General features: G+C 56.1%; 2 protein-coding genes across 4 annotated transcripts; both read left to right on the top strand.

Annotated features, from left to right (window-relative positions):
• Nucleotide 1: 1 nt before the first annotated feature.
• LOC136106436 (extracellular serine/threonine protein kinase FAM20C-like) lies at nt 2–12382 on the top strand. 2 transcript variants are annotated; one of them, XM_071801735.1, is made up of 12 exons: nt 2–925; nt 1496–3006; nt 3681–5809; nt 7244–7419; nt 7507–7585; nt 8086–8178; nt 8362–8477; nt 8782–8962; nt 9087–9196; nt 9847–9928; nt 10079–10138; nt 10225–12382. In XM_071801735.1, the coding sequence occupies exons 3-12, from the start codon at nt 5331–5333 to the stop codon at nt 10457–10459; spliced, it is 1611 nt and encodes a 536-aa protein (XP_071657836.1). In that variant the 5' UTR covers nt 2–925; nt 1496–3006; nt 3681–5330; the 3' UTR covers nt 10460–12382. The 2 variants fall into 2 exon arrangements, with proteins under 2 accessions (XP_071657836.1, XP_065702845.1); XM_065846773.2 differs by having other exon boundaries at nt 2–3006.
• Nucleotides 12383–12636: 254 nt separating this feature from the next.
• Nucleotides 12637–23231, top strand: SUN2 (Sad1 and UNC84 domain containing 2). Of its 2 annotated transcripts, none has more exons than XM_065837699.2 (18): nt 12637–12700; nt 13130–13287; nt 13894–14066; nt 14211–14345; nt 14546–14641; nt 14821–14914; nt 15128–15198; nt 15451–15575; nt 16061–16291; nt 16374–16451; nt 16539–16582; nt 17033–17198; nt 17284–17511; nt 18535–18619; nt 18727–18842; nt 19025–19192; nt 19615–19707; nt 19812–23231. In XM_065837699.2, the coding sequence occupies exons 2-18, from the start codon at nt 13166–13168 to the stop codon at nt 19923–19925; spliced, it is 2139 nt and encodes a 712-aa protein (XP_065693771.1). In that variant the 5' UTR covers nt 12637–12700; nt 13130–13165; the 3' UTR covers nt 19926–23231. The 2 variants fall into 2 exon arrangements, with proteins under 2 accessions (XP_065693771.1, XP_065693764.1); XM_065837692.1 differs by having other exon boundaries at nt 12638–12739.
• The last annotated feature ends 1003 nt before the right edge of the window (nt 23232–24234 follow it).

The following is a 24234-nucleotide window of genomic DNA, read 5'->3' on the forward strand; positions in this document are numbered from 1 at the left end:
GCTCCTGGGTGACTCGGGTTCAGAGACACATTCTCATTCTCACCGTTCAGTTCCTTTCACCAGCACAAGCCACGATGCTGAGGAAGGTTGCCAGACCTGTGGTGCTGCTGGCCAAAGTCCACACAGGTGTCAGCAGTGGCAGCAAAGCTAATGTGTCCTCTGCCCAGGCAGTGCACCCCTGCTCTGACCTTCGGGGTCTTGCATTTGGGGCTTCCATGATTTCTCAGACTTTCCATGGAGAACATCACCAGCAGTACCACTGGCACCTTGTGATTTATGAGAGTTCACCATCCAGTCCATAGTTCAGTTCCAAAGGACCTTTCTGCATTAGTGGCTGTGGTGGATCAAACTGGCAGAAGGTTTTATGGTTCCTTTTGTTCTTTTTCTGAACCTCAGTGTGATGGTAGAGATGTCCTTCCTCCATTTCAGCATGTCAGGAGCTCTTATATAATCCAGGAATTGGAATAATATGAAGACAACTGGAAATTATTTCAAATTTGGACCCTGTGCTGACTGGGCCTCGCAGCCTTTCACACAATTCCTTACTGATCAGATGCAAGGCAGGGGGGACATGTAACTACCCTGTCTCTCCAAAAATAAGACTTACCCTGAAAATAAGCCCTAGCAAGATTTTTCAGGATTTTTGAGGATGCTCAAAATAGAAGCCCTACTCTCAAAATAAGCCCTAGTTACAGTTCATTTAAAAAGTCAATTTAAATAGTGTCCAGGCAGATATGCACGTAAAAAAGTAAAATTGGAATGCAGTGTGACAGATGTGACAATGTGATGACATGACTGTTTTTTAATAAATGTTGGTTTTGGTTTTTTTTTTTTTGTTCTAGAATAAATGTAGATTGTTGTTCATGGAAAAATAAGACATCCTCTGAAAATAAGCCCCAATGCATCTTTTGGAGCAAAAATTAATGTAAGACCCTATCTTATTTTCAGGGAAACAGGGTAGTATCAGAAGGTAGCTGGTGCCATGATACCTGCTCTGTGTGCTGGACCACAGTGGCAGGATCACTGTGCAGTGTAGAAGAGTCCAAATCCTTTGAGCTGTCTCTTGGTGTGGTTACTCACTCCAGCTGGCTGCCTTTACATGTTGACTGGCACTTTCTGCAGCTGGCAGGTGGAAAAGCTGATTTGTTGTTCCACAACTTCCTATCTCCTCTAGGTTTTACCCCTGTAGATCAAGAGGGAAAGGTAAAGCAAGCGTCTTTGGAGTAGTGGCCTTGCGCTGGAGCATGACGATACTGTCAGCCATACCACAGTTGCTTTAATTATGCCTCTTTCACACTAATGAATAATTAACTGCTGTGTGCATACGCACAGACATGCTGGTCATAGGCATCTCTGCAGGGTCGTGCTGACCTGCAGGTGGTCATAGGGACCTGCTTACCTCAGCACACAATCTTTTGGCCTCGCTGCCAGTCTGTTATCTCTTTGGCCACCAACTGACCAAAGCTAATGTCTCCATGACCTGTATCGACAATAGGTGAACGTTGACCGCTCCTCAGCCTTCTCAAATCACGAGTGTGCAAACAGATTGAGGTGAGCTAGGTGTGAATTTGCAGCAAGTCAGCTCCCACGCTGTAACTCCCCCAAGGTAAGTGCAAGGTGGCTCATGGGCTATTTTTGTTTCCAAGGGTAACAGCTTTCCCACAAGAAGTTACCATGAAGAAGCTAACCTGTCTTAGCTGGTTTGTGTGCCTGTCATTGGCGCTGTATGCAAAAACACAAACCTCAGCTTCCCAAAATTCAGCTGTGCGTGTCAAGGCCCCTGCTCTGAGGCAAGTGTTCAGTAAGACAGATCAATTTTCCTGCCTGCTGCAAGTTGAGCCATGCTGTGGTGGCCTATATGTGTTAGAAGGAAGATTTTCACCCTCTTTTTGCTGTGGAACTGATACGTTTTTGCACATTCCTGTAGTTTTCAGGTGAGCACAATTAATGGATCAGAGATCGTAGAATAGTTTGGGTTGGCAGGGACCTTCAAAGCTCATCTAGTCCAACCCCCTGCAATGAGCAGGGACATCTTCAACTAGATCAGGTTGCTCAGAGCCCCGTCCAGCCTGGCCTTGAATGTTTCTGGGGATGGGGCATCTACCACCTCCCTGGGCAACCTGTGCCAGTGTTTCACCACCCTCATTGTAAAAAATTTCTTCCTCATGTCCAGCCTGAATCTCCCCTCCTTTAGTTTAAAATCATGACCCCTTGTCTTAACGTAACAGGCCTTGCTAAAAAGTCTGTCCTCTTTCTTACAGGCCCCTTTTAAGTACTGAGAAGCCACAATGAGGTCTCCCTGGAGCCTTCTCCAGGATGAGCAACCCCAGCTCTCTCAGCCTGTCCTCACAGGAGAGCTGTTCCAGCCCTCTGATCATTTTTGTGGCCTCCTCTGGCCCCTCTCCAAGAGGTCCATGTCTTTCCTGTAATGGGGACCCCAGCGCTGGACACAGGACTCCAGGTGGGGTCTCACCAGAGTGAAATAGAGGGGCAGAATCACCTCTCTTGGCCCGCTGGCTGTGCTCCTTTTGATACAGCCCAGGATGTTATGGACCCTTGTCCTGTGTTTTCCCGAAAAAAGACCCCTCTGTGGATTGATGTTTTGGAGCTTCCAGGGCCTATCTGCTTTTGACTATAAAACTGCAGTCTCTTGCTGGAGGTTTATACCATACAAATTTTCAGCAGAAAGCTGAGGAAGTTGACAACAGGTGGCTCGCTATTGTATTCTCTTCTCCCTCTCATTTCTTGCCCCCTGCATATTGCTGCCGTTACCCATCAAAGCGTCAGGCTGAGTCAGATGTAGCAAAGGAGATGAAAAACACAGGGTGATGCATCGATGCCAGCCGAAATGACCCTTCCTTATCTGCCTGTCCCAGGAAGCTGTGATAGCAGCTCAGAGGGCTGTGCTTCATTAGTTCATCCCTCCCCACCGAGGGGAGATGGACAACATCATTATCGGCTGCCAGGGAGCCTGGACTTACGCCAGCAGTGGAAATGTCCTCAGAGGTACAGCTCCTCCTCCACCCCAAGGGTGACTGGAACCTGCTGGGAAGGGGGGAAGGCACTAGGGAGATGGAGACAGAGCTGAGGTTGGGGTGGAGATGGGAAGAAAGAGATGCAAACTCAACCGCTTCTCTGTAATGATGTCATGGCAACAAGGTGGACACGCTGTCAGGCCGGCAAGGCAGGCTTTGAAGCTCTACAGTTCTTCCCTGTTGCTGTGAGCTTGTGTCTGAATCTATGAAAAATCTTTTGGTTAATATTTAGTGCCGGCATTGAAGAGCTAGGGGTGGCAAGTGTCCCACCTAATCTCCCTGCCTCTGCTTTCTGAGGGGAGGCTAAATCAGGCTGGGGGGATTGTGAACTCCCCTCCCCCAGGGGTAGGACTCCTGGTCAGAAGGGTGATTTCAGCCAGTAGGGTCCCTGTGCTGCTCTAGGACATGGGAGGGGGGTTTCTATCCCCCCCTGCCCCAGCCCAGTCTGGAGCTGGTTTGGGGCATTTGAAGGAGGGGGTCTGCTTCTCCCCTCAGTCTCCCAGGGCTGGCTCTGTAATGAAGAAATCTGTGGCTCTGTTCCAGGAGCCGAGCCCAGCCCAGCTCCTTTGATGGAAACCATTAGCACATGGGTTTTGTTGGTGTTTTCTTTTTGCTAAGAAATGACCTAATGATCCCATGTTCCAGCTACAGCCCCTCCTAAGATGCCTTCTTTCCAAACCATACGTCCGGACTGGATCCAGCAAACCTCCCGGAGCAAGACGCCGCGTTCCCTTCCCCGGGGAAGCCATCTGCTCCCCTCCGGCTCCTTCTGCAGGGCTTGGAGCTTGCCAACCGGGCTGGAAAGCTCACCTCCTCCTCCTCCCCGCAGACCTGGTTCCCCTCGGCCATCTTGTTAGTGCAAGGCACAGGGAAGGGAACGCGGGGCTGGCTGAATCTGGGACGGCTGATGGTGTCAGCCAGAGGCAGTTTCCAGGCAACTGTTGCGTCGTGGGACACGGAGCTGAGAACATCGGGAGAGAACACCGTGTTCTACCACCCAGGAGGCGACTGAACCTGACAAAAATGGAGCCAGCACGGGCTGGTGTGGAGAGAGTGGTGCATGAATGGCAGCAAAGGATGGGGGTCTCCAGCATACCCCCGCGGCCTGCAGCTCACCTTCCCCTCCCTGGCTTGGAGTGAGGATGTCCAAGCTGGCTGCAGTGAGGAAGGACTGCCTGATGTACAGGATTTCACATGCCATTTGCATCCTTTGGGAAATCAAAAAGATGAAAAACATCACTCTGGACTCTGTGCCCAAGCGCCCCGGGCTTGTCTGAGTGCTGTCCTGGTTGCAGGTGGTCCCATCCTTCTCTGTCCCTCAACAAATCCAAAGTTTCCTCCTCACAAGTCAGAAACAGTTTTTGCTCAGGCTGCCCAGCTCTGTAACCCTGGCTGTCACCAGAAAGGTGAATTTCTTGAAAAATCTTAGAATCATAGGATAGTTTGGGTTGTAAGAGACCTCCTGCCCTTCCCTACTACAAGCTGCTGGTCCTCCCAGTGCTCAGTGAGTCCTGCTGCCCCTCTGTGCTGACGCCTGAGGTAGTGGACAGCATCTCAGCTCCTGCCTGCCCGGCTTCCCTGCCTGGTTCAGAGGCCCTGGCAGCATCCCTGCCTCTAGCAGTCCTTGCTTACGCTGCTCCCACTGATGCTGCTACTCACGTCCCCTTCATTTTGCCTAATGCGAGTGGGTTTTGAAATGGGGTGTGCACAAGCGACCTTGGATATATAGGGGGGATGATAAAATTGCTCTGGCTGAGCAGCAGCAGGAAAACTCTCCTGGATTATGAGTGTGTGGATATGATGTACACAGGGAATGGGTCTGTGTAGTGCTGAACAGGGTGGGTGCTGAAGAGAGGAAGAACCACTGTAATGCCCTGCACACCCAAAAATGTTCTGCAGCCCCATGAAAGTGACAGCATGGAGGGATGGGACAGTACATGGGTTATCTTTGGCCATCGCTGTCCCTGAGCCAGCCCTGCAGCTATTGGTTTGGAACTTGCCCTGTTCACTCTAACCTTGGGGGTGACAGCTCACCCCTTATCAGCGCTGATAAACCCCACCAAAAGCTCCCGCCCCATCCCACTGTCAGCCCAGCAGCATCACTCCACAAGGTGACAGATCTTTCTTCCCCTGGCTTTTCCCTTGCACCAGTTGCTTTTTTTGCTGCAATGCTTTAAATTCAGGACTCTTCGCTCCTATTTTTCCACGGAGGAGAGACGGGACCACAGCTGCATCAGCTCTCTTGTAGCCCCACAAGGGTGTCAACCCCTTGCTGAGCGTCTCGAGTGAGGAAGAATGCGGTGCCGGCTGCAAATGCTTTTCCAAAGGAAATTTAAAGACGGCCTGCTCCTTCTCCTGCTCCTGGCCCTCCTGGTGTACCTGGTGGTGGATCTGTCTCACCCCACAGCCCACAGATCCTGTGGCTGTGATGCAAAAGCACCGAAAGGCTCAGAGATTCCATCAGGCAACACTGTGCTTGCTGGCTGCAAAAAGCTGAGCCTGAGAATCCTTCAGGATTTCAGTGGCAGCAACAGCTCCTTGGAGAAAAGCTCCCAGCTGCAGGGAGCAGGGTCACAACCAAGGCATGGAGAGCTGGGGGCCCGGCTCCAGCATGGAGATGGAAGTCTGGGAAAGACTAAGGGATCAAAGCTGGCATTGCTCTTCAAGCATCCTCTTTACAACATCCCAATCCCAGAAGTGACAGAGAAAGACAAGTTGTTTGTTGTCAACCCCATGGAGAAATTCAGCCTGCGCAGCAGCGGGAGTGACGAATGGTGAGGAGCAAACTCAGCCCTGGCTTGCTTTTGGGGGATATTCGGGTTTGAGGGGACAAGTTGCAGGGACCAAAAGCATTGTTTCCCTGTGTAGACCAGCATTCCACCTCAGAGGAGCCTGAATTGCTGCAGGCGCTCTACTTGTGCCTCAAATCCTCCCTTAGCCCTGAATTTCTGGGCTGCTACCTGGGAGCCTGTAGAACATGACAAAGCCGAAGGAGACTCTTGATTTATTCATAGTATTATGTAGGATATCTTTTAGGTCACCTCCTCATCTCCTTTCCTTCCCCAATGCAGACTCTAGCCTTTGATCTCTCTAGATATACATATGAGGAAGTCCCCACTCCAGATCTCTAACCAGTTTTATCTCTTCTCCAAAAATGCTGAAGGTGTAGCTTAGCTCTAACCATGAAACCATTACCGTCCTGCATTTCGCAGGACACTGCCTGACCTCTTTAGGCTTGGCCGTATGGTGAACTCACTGCTGCCGACAGCCTATTTTTATCACTGGTCTACTAACCTCTAATTAGGAGGGAAGATATTAAAAGCTCCAGCGTCAATAACACGTAGCAGCTTCCTTATGGAAAGCACACCTTCCAAATGTGGTGACTGCTAAAAATGGTACAGAATAAAAGCTGATTTAAGAGCTGGTTTTGACAAATGGGCACTTGCCTTGGCTCTGGGGACCACGTCATCTACAGATAACCATGGGAGATGGGTCTGGTTTGATGAAATCAGGGTACAGTTTGCATTTTCCTAGAGAGAGAGGCATGGATTTGTGTTACAGACACCCCGAGCTGGACTGTCTTATTGCAGTGATGGGAGGAGCTGCTGCAGAGGGGGGCAGATACCCTCAGGAGCCCCCCTTGAATGCCAGCAAACTGCAAGTTTGCAAGAGGCACCAAGACAGGGATAGTGTGTGATAAAACCGTCCAAGGGGAACTGGACATTGAGGGTGGGAGTTCAGGTCAGTGCTGGGGATGGCTGGGAAGCTCCCACTCCAGCACTGTTTTACGGACACGTGTGTCCCCAGCAAGCACAGGGTGGGGGTATAGCCAGTGGTATTACTGGCAGCTAATCCCTTAGGCAAATACAACAAGATGACCTGCTCCAGCAGGGAAGAAAAAGGCACAGATGAGAGGAGGAGGATCAGCCTGGGGCTTTTCTGTGGGGGTTGCAAGGGAAGCCACCAGCCTCCTCCAGCCATGCCAGCAGGTCTCACCAGACACAGGTGGGATCTGCCCAGGTGCCAGCAGCCCCAAGGAAGGCACATGGGGCAGGAGCTTTTGCCACCAACCAGGGCTTGTGTTGGGCCTTCCCCCAGCCTCACCCACCACGCGCCAGCTCCTGGGAAGGGCCTGGGGATGTGGGACCCGTCCCATCCCAACTAAACCTGTCGTTGTTGTTGGGGTGGTGGTGGCTGTTGGGCTGCAGGGTCAGCAGCAGTAAAGCCGAGACGCTCCTCCCGACAGGGAAGACAGCCTATGACACCTACCCTGCCTGGCTCAAATTCCACGTTGGCATCAACCGCTATGAGCTGTACCCCCGCCGGGACCCCCTGATGCCCATCCTCCTCCGGGACTTGGCCACGCAGAAGATCGTCAGCTCAGGTACCACCTCCCTGCCTGCAGCCCTGCCCATACCTCTGCCCCACTGCCTGTTGCATGCCTTCCTCATGCCCATGTGCCCCCTTTCAGTCCAGAAGACCGGTGGGACCCAGCTCAAACTCATCATGACGTTCCCAAATTACGGCCAGGCCCTCTTCAAGCCCATGAAGTGAGTAGAACTGGGGACAACCCCATATCCCACCTGTACGGCCCCATTAGGTGATGAAGAGCGGCCAGAGGAGACCACAGAGGGAGGAACAGTGAAATGTTTCATGTGCTGCCTCGCTTCGGCACCCTCCACCCTAAATCGGGATGATCTGGATGGTCCCCTTTCTCTCGCCTTCCCTAGTGATGCTTGCGGCAAGTTAGCTGCAGCTTGTGATGGGGTAGTGACCTCCAGTGGTGGAAAGAAGATAGTCCAGGAGGGCCATGCAGGACCACCCAGCCCATGAGGGCTTGCCAGCCCTTGGGTTGGGAGCAGAAGGTGCATGGTGTCCTGGCTGGGGTTTTGGAGCCTCAGCACCCAGCCTAGAGCAACTGGAGGTGACTGGGTCTGACCACATGTCTGGTGGCACTGGGGACACAAGGCAAGGGCTGGTTTGGGGCAAAGCCTGCACTCAGGTTGACCCTGTCTGTGGCCATTTCCCCCACCTACCCCTCTCCTCCCAGGCAAACCCGGGACCAGGAGACCCCTGCTGACTTCTTCTACTTCTCGGACTTTGAGCGGCACAATGCAGAGATTGCAGCCTTCCACCTGGACAGGTGAGCGGCAGCTTTGCATTCAACTCTGCCCTCCCGTGACAGTGAAGTGGCAGAGAAATTGCTCCTTCATCCCTCCTCTTCCACCTCATTGCAAGGGATACCTCCACCTCATGGCAGTTTTAATAACTTGCTGTGAAAACCAGACAAGGTTGTCAAGAAATGGTTCCAAGTTCTGTGTTTCAGGATACTGGATTTCCGGCGAATCCCCCCAGTTTCTGGCCGTTTGGTCAATATAACAAAGGAGATTCGCGACATCACCACAGACAAGAAACTGGCCAAGACTTTCTTCATCTCCCCAGGTGAGCTTTCATGCTGACCATCCTCTCTTGTGGCCACCCACGTGGAGCTCACCTGGAGCTGTCTGCCCCCACCTGGCTCCCCATGCACCAGGACAAGCTGTCCCTTTCAGGACTGCTCCAGCTCCCGTCAGGTCCCCTGACGTGGGGCTCTGCTCCTCAAGTCCTTCCTTGCCATTGCTTTCCTGGTGACATGTGGCCATGGTGCACGGAGCATCCTTGCCCGCCTGTTGGACCACCTTGCATGGGGGTACGAGGCTGACTGCCCTCCAGCTCTTCATCAGCCTTCGCTTTGTCCCCACGGCAGCTGGCAATGTCTGCTTCTACGGGGAGTGCTCCTATTACTGCTCCACCGAACATGCCCTCTGTGGCAAGCCAGACCAGCTGGAGGGCTCCATGGCCACCCTGTTGCCCGACAAGACGTTGGCCAAACGCCGCTCCTGGCGCAGCCCCTGGCGCCGCTCCTACCACAAGAGCAAGAAGGCTGAGTGAGCTGGGACAAAGGGGACATGGAGGGAATGGGGATGTACGGGAGTAGAGCTGTGGGATGGGAGGGGGCTGCCCCACAGCTGCTCTCACAGCCCTTTCCCTCGCCCTGGCTTCTGCCCACAGGTGGGAGCTGAACCCCAACTACTGTGCCCAGGTGCGAGAGACACCGCCCTACAACAGGGGCCATCGCCTGCTTGACCTCATCGACTTGACAGTCCTCGATTTCCTTATGGGTGAGTGCAGCTGTGCTGGTACCAGGGGCTGCATGAGCTCCTTGGGACGGTGCTCTGTGTCCCGTGGTACCACACACTGTGAGTTTTGTTGAACAAACCATTGCTCATGCTGCAGAGAGTTACACTCTTACCCAAAATGAAAGCCAAGGTCTGTGCAGTTCTGACACATCCTGGGCAGAAGCTGAAGGATGAGAGATGCTGGGGATATCCCAGCTAAACACCCTGGGCATGGGAAGCATCTCCCATCAAGCTCCCACGTGTAGTCCCTGTGGAGCGAGGGCCAGTGATGATGCTCATGCTGCCTCTTCCCTCCTTGGGGTCTCTCCTTCTTCTCTGCTCTGTCCCCCCTCTTCTGACTTGGAGAACTTCCCATCTCCTCATCTCCAGCCACCACAGCCGTGCCTGTGCCATTACTTTCTGCTCCATTTGCTGCTGTTGTCCCTCTGTGGCTTGAGAGCTGCTGGGGTGAGAAGGGACTTGGAGGCCCCATGCTTGCAGCTTGGGTGCCCTCCTCAGCTGTGGCCACCAGATGGGCACCTTAGAGGTGTCCCCAGCCTCTCGCTTTCGATCTGGCACCAGGAGGATGCTCCACATCCCCATTCGCACCTCGTGGGCCACCACCCAACAGCTGATTTGTTGCCTCACCACAGGCAACATGGACCGGCACCACTATGAGACCTTCGAGAAATTTGGGAATGACACTTTCCTGCTCCACCTGGACAATGGCCGCGGGTAAAGCAAGATGGGGGAAAACAATCCCAGCTAAGGCGAGGAGGGAGACCATGGGTCTCGCCAACTGTGTCCCAAAATGTGCCCCTCACTGGGCTCTGAGTTGCAGGGTGATGCTGCCCTGACACTCACTGGCAGGTTTCTCCCCTCCAGTTTTGGCACACACTCACGTGATGAAATGTCCATCCTGGCCCCACTCCAGCAGTGCTGCAGGTAAGGGGCTCCCACAGCCCTCCCTGCGGATGGCCGTTGGGAAGAGGGACCCCCGGCTGAGACCTCTCTCTCCTGATCTTTGGCAGCATCAAGAAGTCAACCTACCTGCGGCTGCAGCTGCTGGCCACCCAGCCCTACCGCCTGAGTGACCTGCTGCGGGAGGCGCTGGCCACCGACCCCCTGGCCCCTGTCCTGGCTGAACCCCACCTGTGGGCACTGGACCGCCGCCTGGGAAAGGTGCTGGCAGTGGTGGGACACTGCCTGGCCGGGGCGGCGCGGCCAGACGAGGTGCTGGTGAATGACTTGGGGTCACGGGTGTGATGGGGGGGTGGGTACCCTGCTGGATTAGGGTGTTTTGGCACGCTGAGGGGGACCAGCGTGGAGCTCTGACTCCATGTATCGTCAGCTTTCAGCGGTGCTGGAGCCAGCGGCACCATGCACCAGGAAAGAAGGCTGTAAGGATAGCAGGGACGTGGAGGGTATTTAAATAAAAAGGTTGGCCTAGTGAAGGAGACGCAAGCCGAGTTCTCCCCCACTCAGGCTGTTTTCCCATGCCTGTTCTTGCATGCCTGGATGCGTCACTTCAGCCCTCCAAAGCCTTTTAGGAAAGGGTAGGGATTTTTCCTGCCTTTCCCCAGCAAGAGCTGCCAAACTCTAGCAGTTGGCAGGATCCTTATGCCCTCTCCCCCCCCAGCACAGCAATGCCCTGGTGACCCCCAAAAAAAGAACTGAGGCTCCCTGCTGCTGCTGTGGGGAAACTGAGGCACAAGCTCCCAGCTACTTGCCACTTATCCCTGCCCCGCTTTTCCCACACCCACCCGAAAACCCTCACAGCTCTGGCATCACCACCTCTGTTGCAGCACTGGGGGTGCAGCAAGGGAGACTGGCCCCACTCCCCCCCCCAGCACCTCCCCAGTTTCCTTGGGAACTGCCACTGGCTCCCTCCCTGCCCAAAAAAATGGCTCTTGGGAGGGGACAGATTGACCCAGGGCCGTGCACCCTATTTAGTGCCTGGTGGCTCAGCACCCAGCTTATCCCCTGAGCCTCCCAGGGGGGTTAATCCGCAGGAGGTTTACGTCAGCCAAGGCAGGTGCCACAGCCACGGCCACCACCAGTGTCCCCATGGTAGTGCATGGGGTTGGCATCAGCATGGCCAGAGATAAAGGTGCCACCGGGGAGGAGAGATGTCCTCTGGCCGGGCTGGTGAGTCGCGGATCGATGGGAAGCCGCAGGAAAGGGTGAAAAAGGGCAGCTGGCACAGTGGGAGATGGAGCTGCCCTGGAAAAGCCAGGCGGAGATTTTGGCTGGAATGAAAAATGAGCTCAAAGGGAGAGAAAAAAAAAAAAAGAGACAAAGAGGATCTGTCTGCATTACACAACGGCATGGGGACTCTGAATTGGGGTTTGTTGCAGTGTGGCCCCCCTGAAGCTGGCAACACATCCTCCTGCTGCTGCCCCAGCTTTGCACCAAACCCCAGCATGGTGAAGAAAAGGTTTCAGGGCTGTTTTGCAACAGGTTACTCCCCTTCTGCCGGCATCATGTTTTTTTAACCCTTTCTATAAATGCATTTTTGCTGCCGTACTCAAAGCCAGCAGGGCCTTTCCTGCCCTGTGCCCCATGGATGCGGCCCCACAACCGTGTCTGGACACAGGCAGCTGGTTCTCCCCCCAGACAAATCTTTTTCCAAGGCACCGTCAGGTTTAGAAATCAGGACGTGGGAGGGTGGCTGTTTTCTCAGCATGGCAAGTTAGCACAAGGTCCTGGCTGTGCTGCCGCAGAGCGTTCAAGGTCCCACGGGAGCAGCCAGGTTTGGCTCGCACCCCTCTGCCGAGCCGGCCCAGCCACCTGGGTGGGGAGAGGGATGTAAATAGGGTGTCTGAGGCCACGGGCCCAGGGAGCAGTAGAACCCGCCTGCCCGGTCGAGGCGGCGTGGGCACACAGGCGTCGAGCCGGGCTGCCCGCGCCATGGGGACAGATTCGGCTGTGGCAGCTGCTGTGTGGGGGTGCTGGGTGTTTCCCGCCCCGCCAGGGCTGTCAAACCAGCCACACCAGCAAAACCCAAATGGTGCTGGGGTGCAGCCCTGCAGCTGGGAGCCCCCATTTTGGGCCAGCATCACCCATGGGACCTGCTAGGGGGGGCTGCCCTTGCCTGGCAGTGTGGGTGGCTGTGGCCCCTGGTGGGCACGGGCCGGGGAAGCCCCCCCGGGGGCTGAAGCGTTTGGTGACCCATGGGCAGCCAGGGAGTGGGGATGGACCACCCCCATCACCCCCTCCAAATTATGATGATAATAATAAAATAAAGTATAACAACAATATTACAATAACGATGATAACAATATTACGATAGTAATAGTAATAGTAGTAGTAGTAGTAGTAATAATAATAAAAATAACGGGGTATGGAAGAGACCCCTACGGGGGGTGGGGGCCCCCTCGCGGTGGCGGCGGCGCGCGCGCGCGGTGCAGCGGGGCGGGGCGGCGGCGGGGGGGGAATGGGGGGGCGGGGGTGGCGGCCGCCTTCCCTTGCAAAACAAAAGGGAGCGGAGCGGCAGCAGCCCGAAGGGTCTGTGGGGGTTTCGCTCCTTCTCTGCGCGGTTCGCCGGTGGGTTTGCGTGCGGCGCGGGCACGGCGGGGGTTTGCGGGGGGGGGGGGAGGGAGGGCAGGCGGGTGGGTGGCCCGGCCGGCTCGTGCGGGGGGTCCGGTGGGGCAGCGGCTCCGTGCTCGGGTGGGTGCTGCCGTGGGTGGCCCGTGGGAGAGGATTGGAAAGAGGTTTTTAACCCTATAAAGAGAGGCGGCCGCGCTGGCAGCGTGGGGGTGGCGGCTCCATCCCGGCCCAGTCCCGCAGCAAGTGTCCTTCGGCGCGCTCGGAGCACCCTCGGCCGCAGCGGGCACCCCCACAGCCGCCTGCGCGGGGGGGTTCGGGGTGTGCTGGGCCCCCTGCTGCAGGTGGGTTACCTCCCGCCGACACTCTCCTCTCTCCCGGGCCCCCCAGGTGAACCGTGACACCCCCCCTCCCCGTGTCACCACCATGTCCCGCCGCAGCCAGCGCCTTGTCACAACTCGCTATTACCCTGAGGACGACGATGCCACGACCAGCAGCAGCTCCCTGCTGGGGGGTCAGCAGCTCCCCTTCAAGGAGAGCACTGGCAGGTTAGTGGGGTGCAGGGGCGGGGGGGGGGGAACCTCCTCACAAACGTGACCAGGACGCTCCATCCCACACCAAGGACCAGGCGCCTTCCTGGGGTGGGGCATCAAAGCAGCTTGCAGAAGGGAACATGACAGCAAGCTTGCTGCGTTTCGGCATGGCTGCCGGCCACCTTGGCACTGGCTGTGCCCCCACTCTGGCAAAAGCCCTGTACTCCCCGCCCCTGGCACCACTGTGCCCCCCATGCCCCAGCACAGGAGGCCACCACGGGCTGCTCGGGGTGGCTCTGTGCCCCCTCCCAGCCGTTGCCACCGCCTGCAGCTCGATGGCGGGAGGGAGGGAGGGAGCTGCTGTGAGTGCCGGAAAACCGCAGCGGTGCGAGCGGAAGCGGTGCCGGCAGCTGCCCGGGGACGGGCGGGAAGGCCTTTTGCAAAGCAGCGATTGCACCTTCCGAAACCTGTCACCGTCCGGTACGGTGGGCGTGGGGCAGAAGGAAGTGATGCTGGACAAGGGTTTGGGGTGAATTCCCCACTTCTCCCCCGTGGGTGCACTGTGACACCTCCCACTGTGTAAGCACACATGGCTGATGAGCCTGTTCTAACCCCGGGCAGGACGATCAGGAGGAAATCAAGCAGCACCAAGCGCCTCTCTCCTGCCCCCAGCACCCAAACCTCCTACTACAGCGAGTCCATGATGAGCGAGTCCTACCTGGGAGGCAGCCGCGGCCTCGCCGCCCTGGGCAGCTCCATGCTGGATGATGCCCTGGACAGCAGCATGTACTGGGGTGAGCCTTCCCTCCCTTTCTTGGCATCTGGGGACCTCCCCAGTCACCGAAGGGGCATCGGGACACAAGCCAGCTGACTGGGTTGGCCCCATGTGGGGATGGTGGTGGGTGGTTTCTCAGGGGGATTCTCTGTTTTGGGGGCAGGGGGGGAGCTCTCCAGCAGGAGAAGAAGAGGCACAGGGGACACTGAATCCAGTAAGATCAACGGGCTGCTGGAGAGCAAGACATACGACACTTACGCCTCTTCGTCTGGGTACTCCTCGGAAGATGACTATAATGGTAAGGACGCACCAGCCTCTCTGTGGTGACCGGGATGCTTGGAGAGGTCTCCCCAGGGGGACTAGCCCAGGGCCTGGCTGTGCCCAGGGTGCTGCCAGCCCCCCCTGCATGCCACCTCCTGTGCACAGCCTTTGCCCTGGGTGATGCCCAGGGATGCAGGCTCTGTTTTTTGACTTAATGCCTCACTTCTTTTTGTCCAGGTCACTTTTACTCAGGCCAGAGTAGCTCCGGGTCGGGGCTGAGGACCGCAGCCTCACGGGTGGGCTCCTTCCTCTGGCAGGTGTTCACCTCCCCAGGTGAGTGGGGGGCCTGGTGGGTGGGTTTCTAGCAGCACCTTTCTTCCTCACCAGCACCTCCCCTCCCCATGCGCTGTGTGTGCTGGTCCCTGATTGTGTGGAGGAGTGGGAGAATCCTCAGGGACAGAGGAGACGTCTCTGGCGGGACCCTACCTGAGGCTCAGTTTCTCTCCTGGCAGTTCGGTTCGTGGGGTGGCTGTTCTCAGGGCTGGCAGCTGCCTGGCATCGCCTGACCGGCACAGCTCCCCGCCTGGGCAGCGTCCCCTTCTCCAGGTGAGCATGGTGGTGGGACAACAGGATGGGGGAGGCGTGGGAAAAACCTGCAGGACGCTGGAGAGGGGGTGCCCTGCAGACCCTGGCATGCATGGGGTGGGCATCTTGTGCCAAAGCCCAGCTGGGCTTTGCTTTCCCTCTGACCCCCATCCAGAGAAGTGCTGTGGTGGGGGAAGGTGGCTGCTGTCCTTCAGGCACCTCTTTCATCTCCAGGCGCTACCCACGGGTGAAGAGGTCCCTGCTTCTGCTCCTGCTTCTCCTGCTCCTTGCTGCTGCTGCCTATGGTAAGTCAACCCAGCACAATCTGTTGCCCTGAGATCTGGGGCAGCACAGAGCATTCCTCTAATGTACCCGGGGGATAGGATGGCCCTGAGCTCGTGATTCCTGGTACCCTGATGCACCCCCACCCCTGCACTAGGTCCTCCTGGTAACCCCAAGCTGTGCTGGTGGCTGAGCCCCTGCACATCCACCCTGTCCCCCACTACAGCCTATTACTGGCTTGCCGTTTTAACCATCTCATTCCCTTGCATGCCCAGGAGCTTGGTACTTCTACCCATACGGGCTGTCGACGCTCAGCCTCCCCGCCTTCCCATGGTGGGGAGCTGGAAAGCTTTCTTCCTCTGATGTGCCTGGGGCAGGGGACCTGACTGCACTGGACCAGGTAAGCCTTGGGGAAGGGGCAGCAGTGGCCCAGGTAGGGTGGGTGCCTTGCAGGAAGAGCCAGGACAGCGTGGTCCATGGCTGAAGGAAACCTTTCAGCAGATGGGGAAGTTTGGCTGGGTTTGGCTCCAGAAGGATGCTGTGGCCAGCTCTCCCTTTTCTGGATGGAAGGATCTCCCGTCGATCCTGTGAGATGGGGCAGGAGGGACCAGCAGGTGCTGGGGTGGAGAATGAGGCAGATGGTGGCTCCAGGCTGGTGGAAATGGCTTCTTCAGCTGTGGCCATCTTGCTCTCAGGGTGTCCCAGGGATGGAGCAGGGGTAGCATCTGCCCTCTCCTGGGATGCAGCAGATTAATAAGATGTCACTGACTCTGAGGACTGGGTAGCCTGGATCTCCTCTCACAAGGGTCCCTGTGGAGTGGCTGCCCCCATGAGGGTCTGTACCCCACCATGGGGCTGCATTACACCCTGTCTTTGTCTCTGCAGGGGCTGCAGGGTGAGCACCGGCTCCTGGCTCGCTTCCAGGCCCTGGAGAAGCGCTTTGAGGCACTGGAGGCCGAGGTGTCACGGTGGGAGCTGCAGCAGGGGGCGGCAGCAGTGGTGGCAGGGGGACAGCCACCCCCTGGGGACATCCTGGCACTGCTGGAGGGGCTGGTGAGCCGCCGGGACACAGGGCTGAAGGAGCAACTCCGCAGTGACATGACCAGCCACCTCCAGGTGAGGGGTGTGGGGGGCACACAAGGAGATGGGGAAATGTGGGGCTGGGCTCTGACATTCCCCCCTGTTCCGCACCCCACAGGGCGAGCTGGCCGCCCTCCGAGCACAGGTGCAGAGGGATTTAGATGGGCGCCTGGGGAAGATGGCACAAGCCTCTCAGGTAAGGGGACAAGCATGCGGTGGTACCCAGGCAGGACATCCTCACCACTAGCTTCACAGTTCTCACACCTTCTCCTTCTCCTGGCAGGAGATGGAGGCACGGTTGCTGGAGCTGAACTCAGAATGGCAGAGGTAATGCTGGCTGTCTGGGCAGAGCCTTTGTTAGGGACAGGCAGTAGCAGCATGAAATCCCCACAGCTGGGCTTAGGGAGGGGTTTCCAGGTCTGGTTTGCTTGGGGTGAAAGAGGTCGAGATACTCAGTCTTGGGGGAGAAAGGACAGATGGATATGTGGATATCTTGGCAAGAAAGCACCCTGGCTGGTAGAATGGTTCAAAGGGCAGTTGCAGAAAATTACCTTCACCACTGTTGTTTTGCATTGCTGTGGCCCTTCAGCCAAGGGGAGAGCTGGGGATGCTCTCCCACAGGATGCAGTAGAAGAGGTCATTGCTGCAGGAATTAAAACCATTTTGGGCTGGAGATGGGGCTGAGCATAGGTGATGTGGGATGAACCTCCTCCCCCAGTCTGCAGAAGGGAGCTGGGACTGGTGGTGCGAGGCTTTGTTGCCTTTCTCTGGGCACAGCTCGGCACAGGAGAGCCTGCGAGGGAGCTTCCAGCGGGAGGTGGGCAAGCTGGAGCAGGAGGTGGCGGCGCTGAGGAGGGAGCTGGCGGGCCTCAGGTCGGACCAGGAGGTGATGGGGAAGCACCTGGAGGGGATGCTGGAGCAGCTGAAGGCAGTGCGGGCTGATGTGAGTCCCTGGTCCCCACCCTGTTTGGCAGAGGGAGACGTGAGAGTCCCTGCCCCAGGGCTGAGCTCTGTCCCCATCGTTTCAGTTGGAAGCACAGTTCCCGACATGGATCAGTCGGTTCCTGTCGCAGTCCCAACGGGATGGCACCGCTGGCTTCATTCTCCAGCGGGAAGACTTGCAAGGAGAGCTCCAGGCCCTGGAGAGCAAGATCGTGGCTAAAGTCTTGAAAGACAGGAGGCTGTCAGCACAGGATGCTCAGGCTGGTATCGGAGTAGCCCTGCGGCAAGGGGGAGCTGCGGGGGTGACAGAGGAGGTGAGTGCTGGCCTGAGCCCCAGGGACATGATGGTGACCACAGGTGTGGGATCAGGGGCTGTGCCCCATTGTGCATGTATGGGGGAGGTGACATGTGCCTGGCAGACAGCAGCACTGTGGGGACAGCCCTTACAGCTGGGACATGGATCCTGGGCTCATGTCTCACCTGGCAAAAGCATCCTTGGAACTCATCCATCCCTTCTCTGCCACCAGCCTTCCCTGGGCTGCACCCCTGCGCTGGAAGGGGTTGCAAGCGGTGGCATCCACACTCCTTCGAGGCTCTTGTTGGCTTAAAATCTAGGTTTCTGCTCATGCGTCTTTCACCCAGAAGGTGGGGCAGGTGCCAGCAAGGTTTCCATGAGCTGAGTGTTTTGCTTAACTCTGTCCTCAGCAGCGCCACTGAGTCACTCAGGGCAAAGCATTTCAGCAGAATGACACCAAGGGAAAAAATGAGCCTGCTTGCTTTGGAAAGAGTTGTTGGCAATTCCCTGGGGAGGTAGCAGAGGGAGGGATTAGGCTGGTATTAGCAGTCCCCACAGTCTGCACATGCTCTGCACATGCCACAAAGTTTTGACCTAGAGTGGTGCTGCAGGGTCCCAGCTCCTGGGGTGGGTTTGTCTCCAGAGGGATGCTCTGGCCAGCCCTCCGTTTTCTTCTCCCACTGATCCTGCAAGATGGGGCAGGAGGGACCAGCAGATGCTGGAGAGGACTGGGTGGGATGTCAGGTTGTGTCTGCTCCCTGCTGGGGGTACCCCTTCTCCCCAGGGGGTCAGCCCCTCTTTCAGGATGGGGACAGGCAAGGCCAGTGTGCCTGGGTACTGCCCCTTGGTTGCACAGTTCCTCTCATCTGGGGTATTTTTAGCAACCTCTAACGAGGCTTCTCAGCCAATTGTGTGTCCTCTCATTTTTGCCACGGTGATTCATCCCCCGGCTGTTTTGTGGGAAGTCTGTTCCCAGGCGGGTGGGGGGCAGGACACCCGCCCTGGCCCTTCACTGCTCTTGTTCCCTCTGCTCCCACTGCAGCAAGTGCATCTCATCGTGGACCAGGCCCTGAAGCGCTTCAGTGAGGACCGCGTGGGGATGGTCGACTACGCCCTGGAGTCAGCAGGTAGGTGGTGGGGGCTCTCAGCTGCCCAGGATGAGCCTACCATCCTGGGGAGGGGACCACAGGGTGCTGTGTGCAGCTTACACGCTGCCGTCCCCTCTCTGTGCCAGGGGCCAGTGTCATCAACACCCGCTGCTCGGAAACCTATGAGACACGGACGGCACTGCTGAGCTTGTTCGGCATCCCCCTCTGGTACCACTCGCAGTCCCCCCGTGTCATCCTGCAGGTGAGCACCCTTGGGGCAAGACCCCACTGAGGGGGAGGATGGTCCAGGCTGGTTCTCATGTGAGTTTGGTGGGTTTTATTGGGCTCCCGCTGTCACTCCAAGCAAGAGGTCAGGCTGCTGTTCAGGGGGAGAACAGCAGTGCTGATGGTGATAACGTTGGTGTCTCGCTCCTGCGCTCGTAGCCAGATGTCAACCCTGGGAACTGCTGGGCATTTCGCGGGTCCCAGGGCTTCGCTGTCATCCGCCTTTCCAGCATCATCCGCCCCACAGCTGTGACATTGGAGCACATCCCGAAAGCGCTCTCACCTCAGGGGACCATCCCCAGTGCCCCCAAGGACTTCGCTGTCTATGTGAGTGCCCTTGTCTGGACCCGGGAGGAGAAGGGGTGCATGTTGGGAGGGTGCTGTGGTGGAGGGCACAGGACAGAAAGGCTAGTGAGCCCCATACCTGGTATGCACCTGTGGGGTGCTCTAGGAGGTATGTGTTAGCCTGAAGAGGGGGAGGAAGCAGTATGAGGAGAGGAGAGGAGAGGGGTTTCGGGAAGGGTTTTGGGGAATATCAATGGGAAAGGCATAATTCTCCATTTTCCCCCTTCATCCCTCCCCACTGACCCCTAACCCCATTTGTCTCTTTTGGTCTGGAAGAGCAGGAGCAGGGGCCAAGTGTGCTTGTGTCTCCATCTCCCTCTCCCATCCTGGGTGTCCTCTTCAACTCTGGTTCTCCCTCTCTGACCATCCTGGTTCTTGCTTTCTGCCTCCCTGCTCCCCCATAGGGCTTGAAGGAGGAAGGAGAGGAGGAGGGCCTTCTCCTGGGGCAGTTCACCTACAACCATGATGGCAACCCCATCCAAACATTTTACTTGGAGGTAAGCGCTTTGCCCTTGGAGCACCTGACCCCAAGAAGACAATGAGGCATCTGGGGTCTCTGAGCCCTCAAGAGCTTAGGTTTTTCCTTCCTCCTCTCCCCAAGGGTGATGCCATAGGCACGTACCAGCTGGTGGAGCTCCGGGTCCTGAGCAATTGGGGCCACCCTGAATACACCTGCATCTACCGCTTCCGCGTGCATGGAGAGCCTGTGCACTGATCCCCGGCTCCCGCATGAGATGAGGGTGGTGCCAGGCTGAGAGCAGGAGGAGATTCGTCTGGCTTGCTGCTTCGCACATAAAAATCCTGGGGTGTACCAGCAGCCGCCCTGGGGAGATGCTCCCGTCTGGGAAGAAGAGCTGGTGTTTAAGGGGCGAGGCTTTCACTCTTCCAAGGACCGGGGTGGCGAGGCAAGAGCATCCTACGTGGGTCCTAGCGCAGCCTGGCTTGTTTTCAGTGCGTATTGGACATTTTTAACTTTTTAAGCTGATTTTTTTTATTGGGTCTGCGCAACCCCCAGTCCCCGTTACCCTGCTCCTCTCTGATGGCGTGCCTAGCGTGGCCAGGGCTTGGGAAAGGGGTATGTAGTTTTGTGATGTGCTTCACGCAGGCTTGAGCGCGGCACAGTGTACGGGACCGTGGTGACTGGCTCGGTGCTGCCAGAGTAGGTGGGAGCCGACACAGCCACCAAGTCTCTCCCCTCCATGCACGAGGTCATTTCTCCTCCCTTGGTGTTGGTGAGGTAAAGATCTCCAGACCTTTGATGCTGGGTTGGCAGGAGGGAAATAAGACAGTGTTACTGAAGTATTAACATAACAGTTTGAGGCAGCTGGAGGGGAGAAAGTCAGCAGCCATTGGTGACAGAGCCTGCCCCAGTGCTGCTGTCCCTCTGCTTGAGCCCTTCTGCTGCTGGTGGCCGTGTTGGGTCTTGATGATGCCTTTGGCCTACCCATGTTAAGCTTGACGATGCTATTGAAAACTACTGTTGCCTGCTTCCCCTTTTGGGTTTGTTCTGATGGGGTTGTTTTGTTTTGGGGTTGTTTTGGGGTTTTTTTGGGGTGTGGGGAGGGGGGTGTTTTCCTGTTGCTGTTGAGGAATTTTTTTTTTTTGTAGTAACAAAGGAAAAAAAAAAAATCTTTTTCCATGTGATTTCTACTTAACCAGAGAATGTTACGTGGTGCCGCTTGGGCGAGTAGCTTAGATGCGGAGAGGGCTAGAGCTTTGTTTATTAGGAGAATAGTGCACATGCACAGTAAGATAAGCTAGAATGAGATGAGCAGAGCTCTTAAATACAAGCTTTGGGTTGTCAGTGGCTTGGTGGTTGGACCTGGGAGACAAGGTCCTCTGTGGACTGCTGCTTGGCAGGGTGCTGGTGGCACTGCTGCCCTCCTTGCTCTGGAGATGTTCTCCGAGACTGCAACGCGTGGCTGTGGCCTGTCACCCGTGGCTGCACCTGTGCGCGAGTGACTGTTCACAGCAAGTGGGAGCTGCTGCTCTGCACGACTGTCTCTGTGCCTGGGTGGTCTCTGGGGTGGGAGATGGGGCAGTCTGCAGGGGTTGCTGGTGCAGGTGTGCTGCTGCACCTCGGGGTGGTGGCAGCAGGGCCTCCCCCACCTGCAGCGCTCGGGGCTGCCTCTGTCACCTCCCAGTGCCCGGTGGCAGATGGGTGGTGCAGGCTGGCCTCCTTTCTTTTGGAAGTGCTCCCTTTTCTGTCCTGCCTTCTCCTTCCGTTTGCTCAGCCTTGGCTGCAAAGGGCTATGATGGAGCAGGACAGGGAATTCTGCCTGTGCCCTGCGTGTGATGGGGGAGCCATGGCAGGGGACCACAGGAAGGATGCACAGGGACCTTCCCCGAGCTGAGGAGTACCAGGGCCATCTGGCCACTCCACCTCTTGGCTGCCTGCAGCACACAATTAGTTTGGCTTATGTTCTTGGATGGTGTTTACAACCTCCACATTTGTCTTGTGTTCTGTTGAAAGAAAAGCTAAAGGGCTGGTGTTCAGTGTTTCAGCCCTGTCTGATGCTGGCATCATCTGCAAGCACTGAGGGAGCACCCCAAATCCAGCCCTGCTCTGGTCTTCTCTGTTTGAAGTGCTGCAGGGTGAGGGGTGTAGAGGAGGGGAAAGGGCTGAAGAAGCGTCTCCCTTCACCATGCCCTGAGGGGTGTTGGGCAGCGGGGCCAAGCCCTGCACCCCTCTGTGCCAGCCCAAAGGGCTGAGGGCGATGGTGGCGTGTCCCTTCTGGAGTGGTCTCCTCCCTTCCAGCAAGGGAAGTGACTGTGGAGGGTGCAGCCCCATCTCTGACAAGTTAAAATTACCCCGTGGAGCCCCCTGCAGAGCTGGGAGAAAGCAGACCTGCAGCCAGATCCAGTGAGGATAAAGTCTCTCCTCTATTGAGCATAGTCTTAATTCTTGGCATCTGCTGCCAAAGTTATTTTAAACTTGTCTGCAGCTGCCTGCTTGCCTTGGAGTCATGTCTGTGAGTGCCCTGCATGCACAGAGTTGTGCTTTTATGAATGCTTAGACCTGTCCTGGGCTCAGCAGAGCAGCTCCTGTATTTAATTGAATGAAAAACAGCAGACATGAAGCCCTCCGCTTTCCCCAGAGGTCTTCTGGTACCTGGAGCAAATGCTGTAACCATGAGGCTGGAAAACCCCTTTTCTTACCGCTCTTCTGGCTTCCTGGCCTCTGGGCTGGGCTGTTGGGTCTTTGCCCAAGAATAAACAGTTTCATGGTAAATCAGGCATGCTGGTGAGAAGTGGGGAAAGGGGGAACCTCTTTTCCAGAGAATGGAGCTGGAGCAGGGTCTCCTCTCCTTCCAAGGGGGTGGTGTTAACCACAGGTTCTGGTGTAGGGAGCATCTGGCTTTATATGGCAAGCCTTACTCGTCCTTTAGAGATGAAAATAACACTGTTCTGGGGTGAGACACCAGAGAGAGGTCACCCCCAGGGTTTACACCCTTCTCCAGGGGCTAGTGCTGGTTTTAGAGGCCTCCTTGCCATGCTGACTGCAGGAGGATCCCCAGGGGGCTGTGCTGAGGCTACCTGCAGCCAGTTTTTCAGCCCCCAAATTCTGCAGCCCAAGCATGGGGGCCCAGGCAGCTGCCCTGTGCCAGCAGCAGCTCGCAGCAGTTCTGTGGCTGCAAAGCTGCAAAGGAAAAGAGGGCACTCAACTGCTGCTTCAGCACCGTGCGTCTCCGCCCAGGGATATTTAATGCCAGTGCTGGTGCAGAAGGTGAAGCTGGTGAGGCAGAAGAAACACAAAACAGCTGTCAGAGCAGATTTCCCTTATTTACTCCATTTCCCTCCTCTATTCTCCCTCCTTGTTGGTTTGCCCCATACGTGTGTTACGAATTAGCCCTGCAGAAACAGATGGTTACAGGCAGGAGACAAGTTTGTATTTGATGCTGTAGCCTGTTGCAAATGCTGCACTGTTTTGTTCATTTTATTTTTTAATCAACAGATTGTAATTTATGCCTATGCAAGAAAAAAAAAAAAGACCAAGACAAATAAATTATATCAAAACTGCTGTGTTTGGGCTCCGTTGCAGGGGGGTTTGCTGGTGGGAACAATACATGGGTGGTAGACAGAACTATTTTTATAGCTCTTGTAGAATGCAGATCCTTATTTTCCAGCCTGACATACTAAACCTAGGGTCAGCAGTTTCCACCCTGCCATGAGGTAGGCTCTAGGATGCAAAAGCTGCTTGAAGCAATGGTGAAAAACAAGACATTCTCTTAAAAACTTGAATTTCTTGGGACATTTAAAATACTGCATTTTGGATGACTTTTAGCAGTCTAGGTCTGTGACAGACCAAGGCTGTGTGCTCAGTCCATCCTCCAGTGACCTCAAAGTTGTCCCTGGCTATCAGCCTGCCCTCTGCCTTGTCATGGCCATAAGCAGAACCCAGCTGGGCCCTGGAGTGGCAAGTGAGGCTTGGCTTAACGCAAACCACAAATAAGGGCAGCTGCGTGTTGCTGTCTTTTCCTTAACAAGAGCTGTAAATTACTCAACAGGCAGCTAAGAGCAAGTAGAAAGGAAATACTTAATTGTCCTCAGCATGAGGAACTTAACCTAGAGCATAAAAAAAAGGCTGCAAAAAGGAAAAAATGGATTGGTTTGGGCTCAGGGCTCACACTGGTGGCTGCTTAACCAGGATGGGCTGGAGGCAGGCTCATGTTGAGGAGGACCCATGTAGCTCCTTGCAAAAGGTCACCCTAGGGAAAGGCTTGTTCTCTGCTGGCCCTGGACCAGCCATCTCCAGGAGGCTAAGGGCCTTTGTTGTAGCTACCACCAGCTCCCAGCCCAACACTTACCTGCAAAAGGGCTGCACAGGGCAGGAAGAATCTTCATGAACCTCTGAGACCAACACAGGAGACATGAAAAGGCCCATTCCAAACACTGGAGAGTCCCTCTATTTGCAGAAACACGTGAGGTGCAAGTCACAGTGAGGGCCCAGGGAGCACAAGTTCATGCAGGCAGGGGACGTGGTGTGCTAAAACTGCGTCCTCTAGCAAAGGGTCTCCAGCAGA

This window comes from Patagioenas fasciata, chromosome 1, assembly GCF_037038585.1.
Source record: "Patagioenas fasciata isolate bPatFas1 chromosome 1, bPatFas1.hap1, whole genome shotgun sequence".
NCBI lineage: Eukaryota > Metazoa > Chordata > Aves > Columbiformes > Columbidae > Patagioenas > Patagioenas fasciata.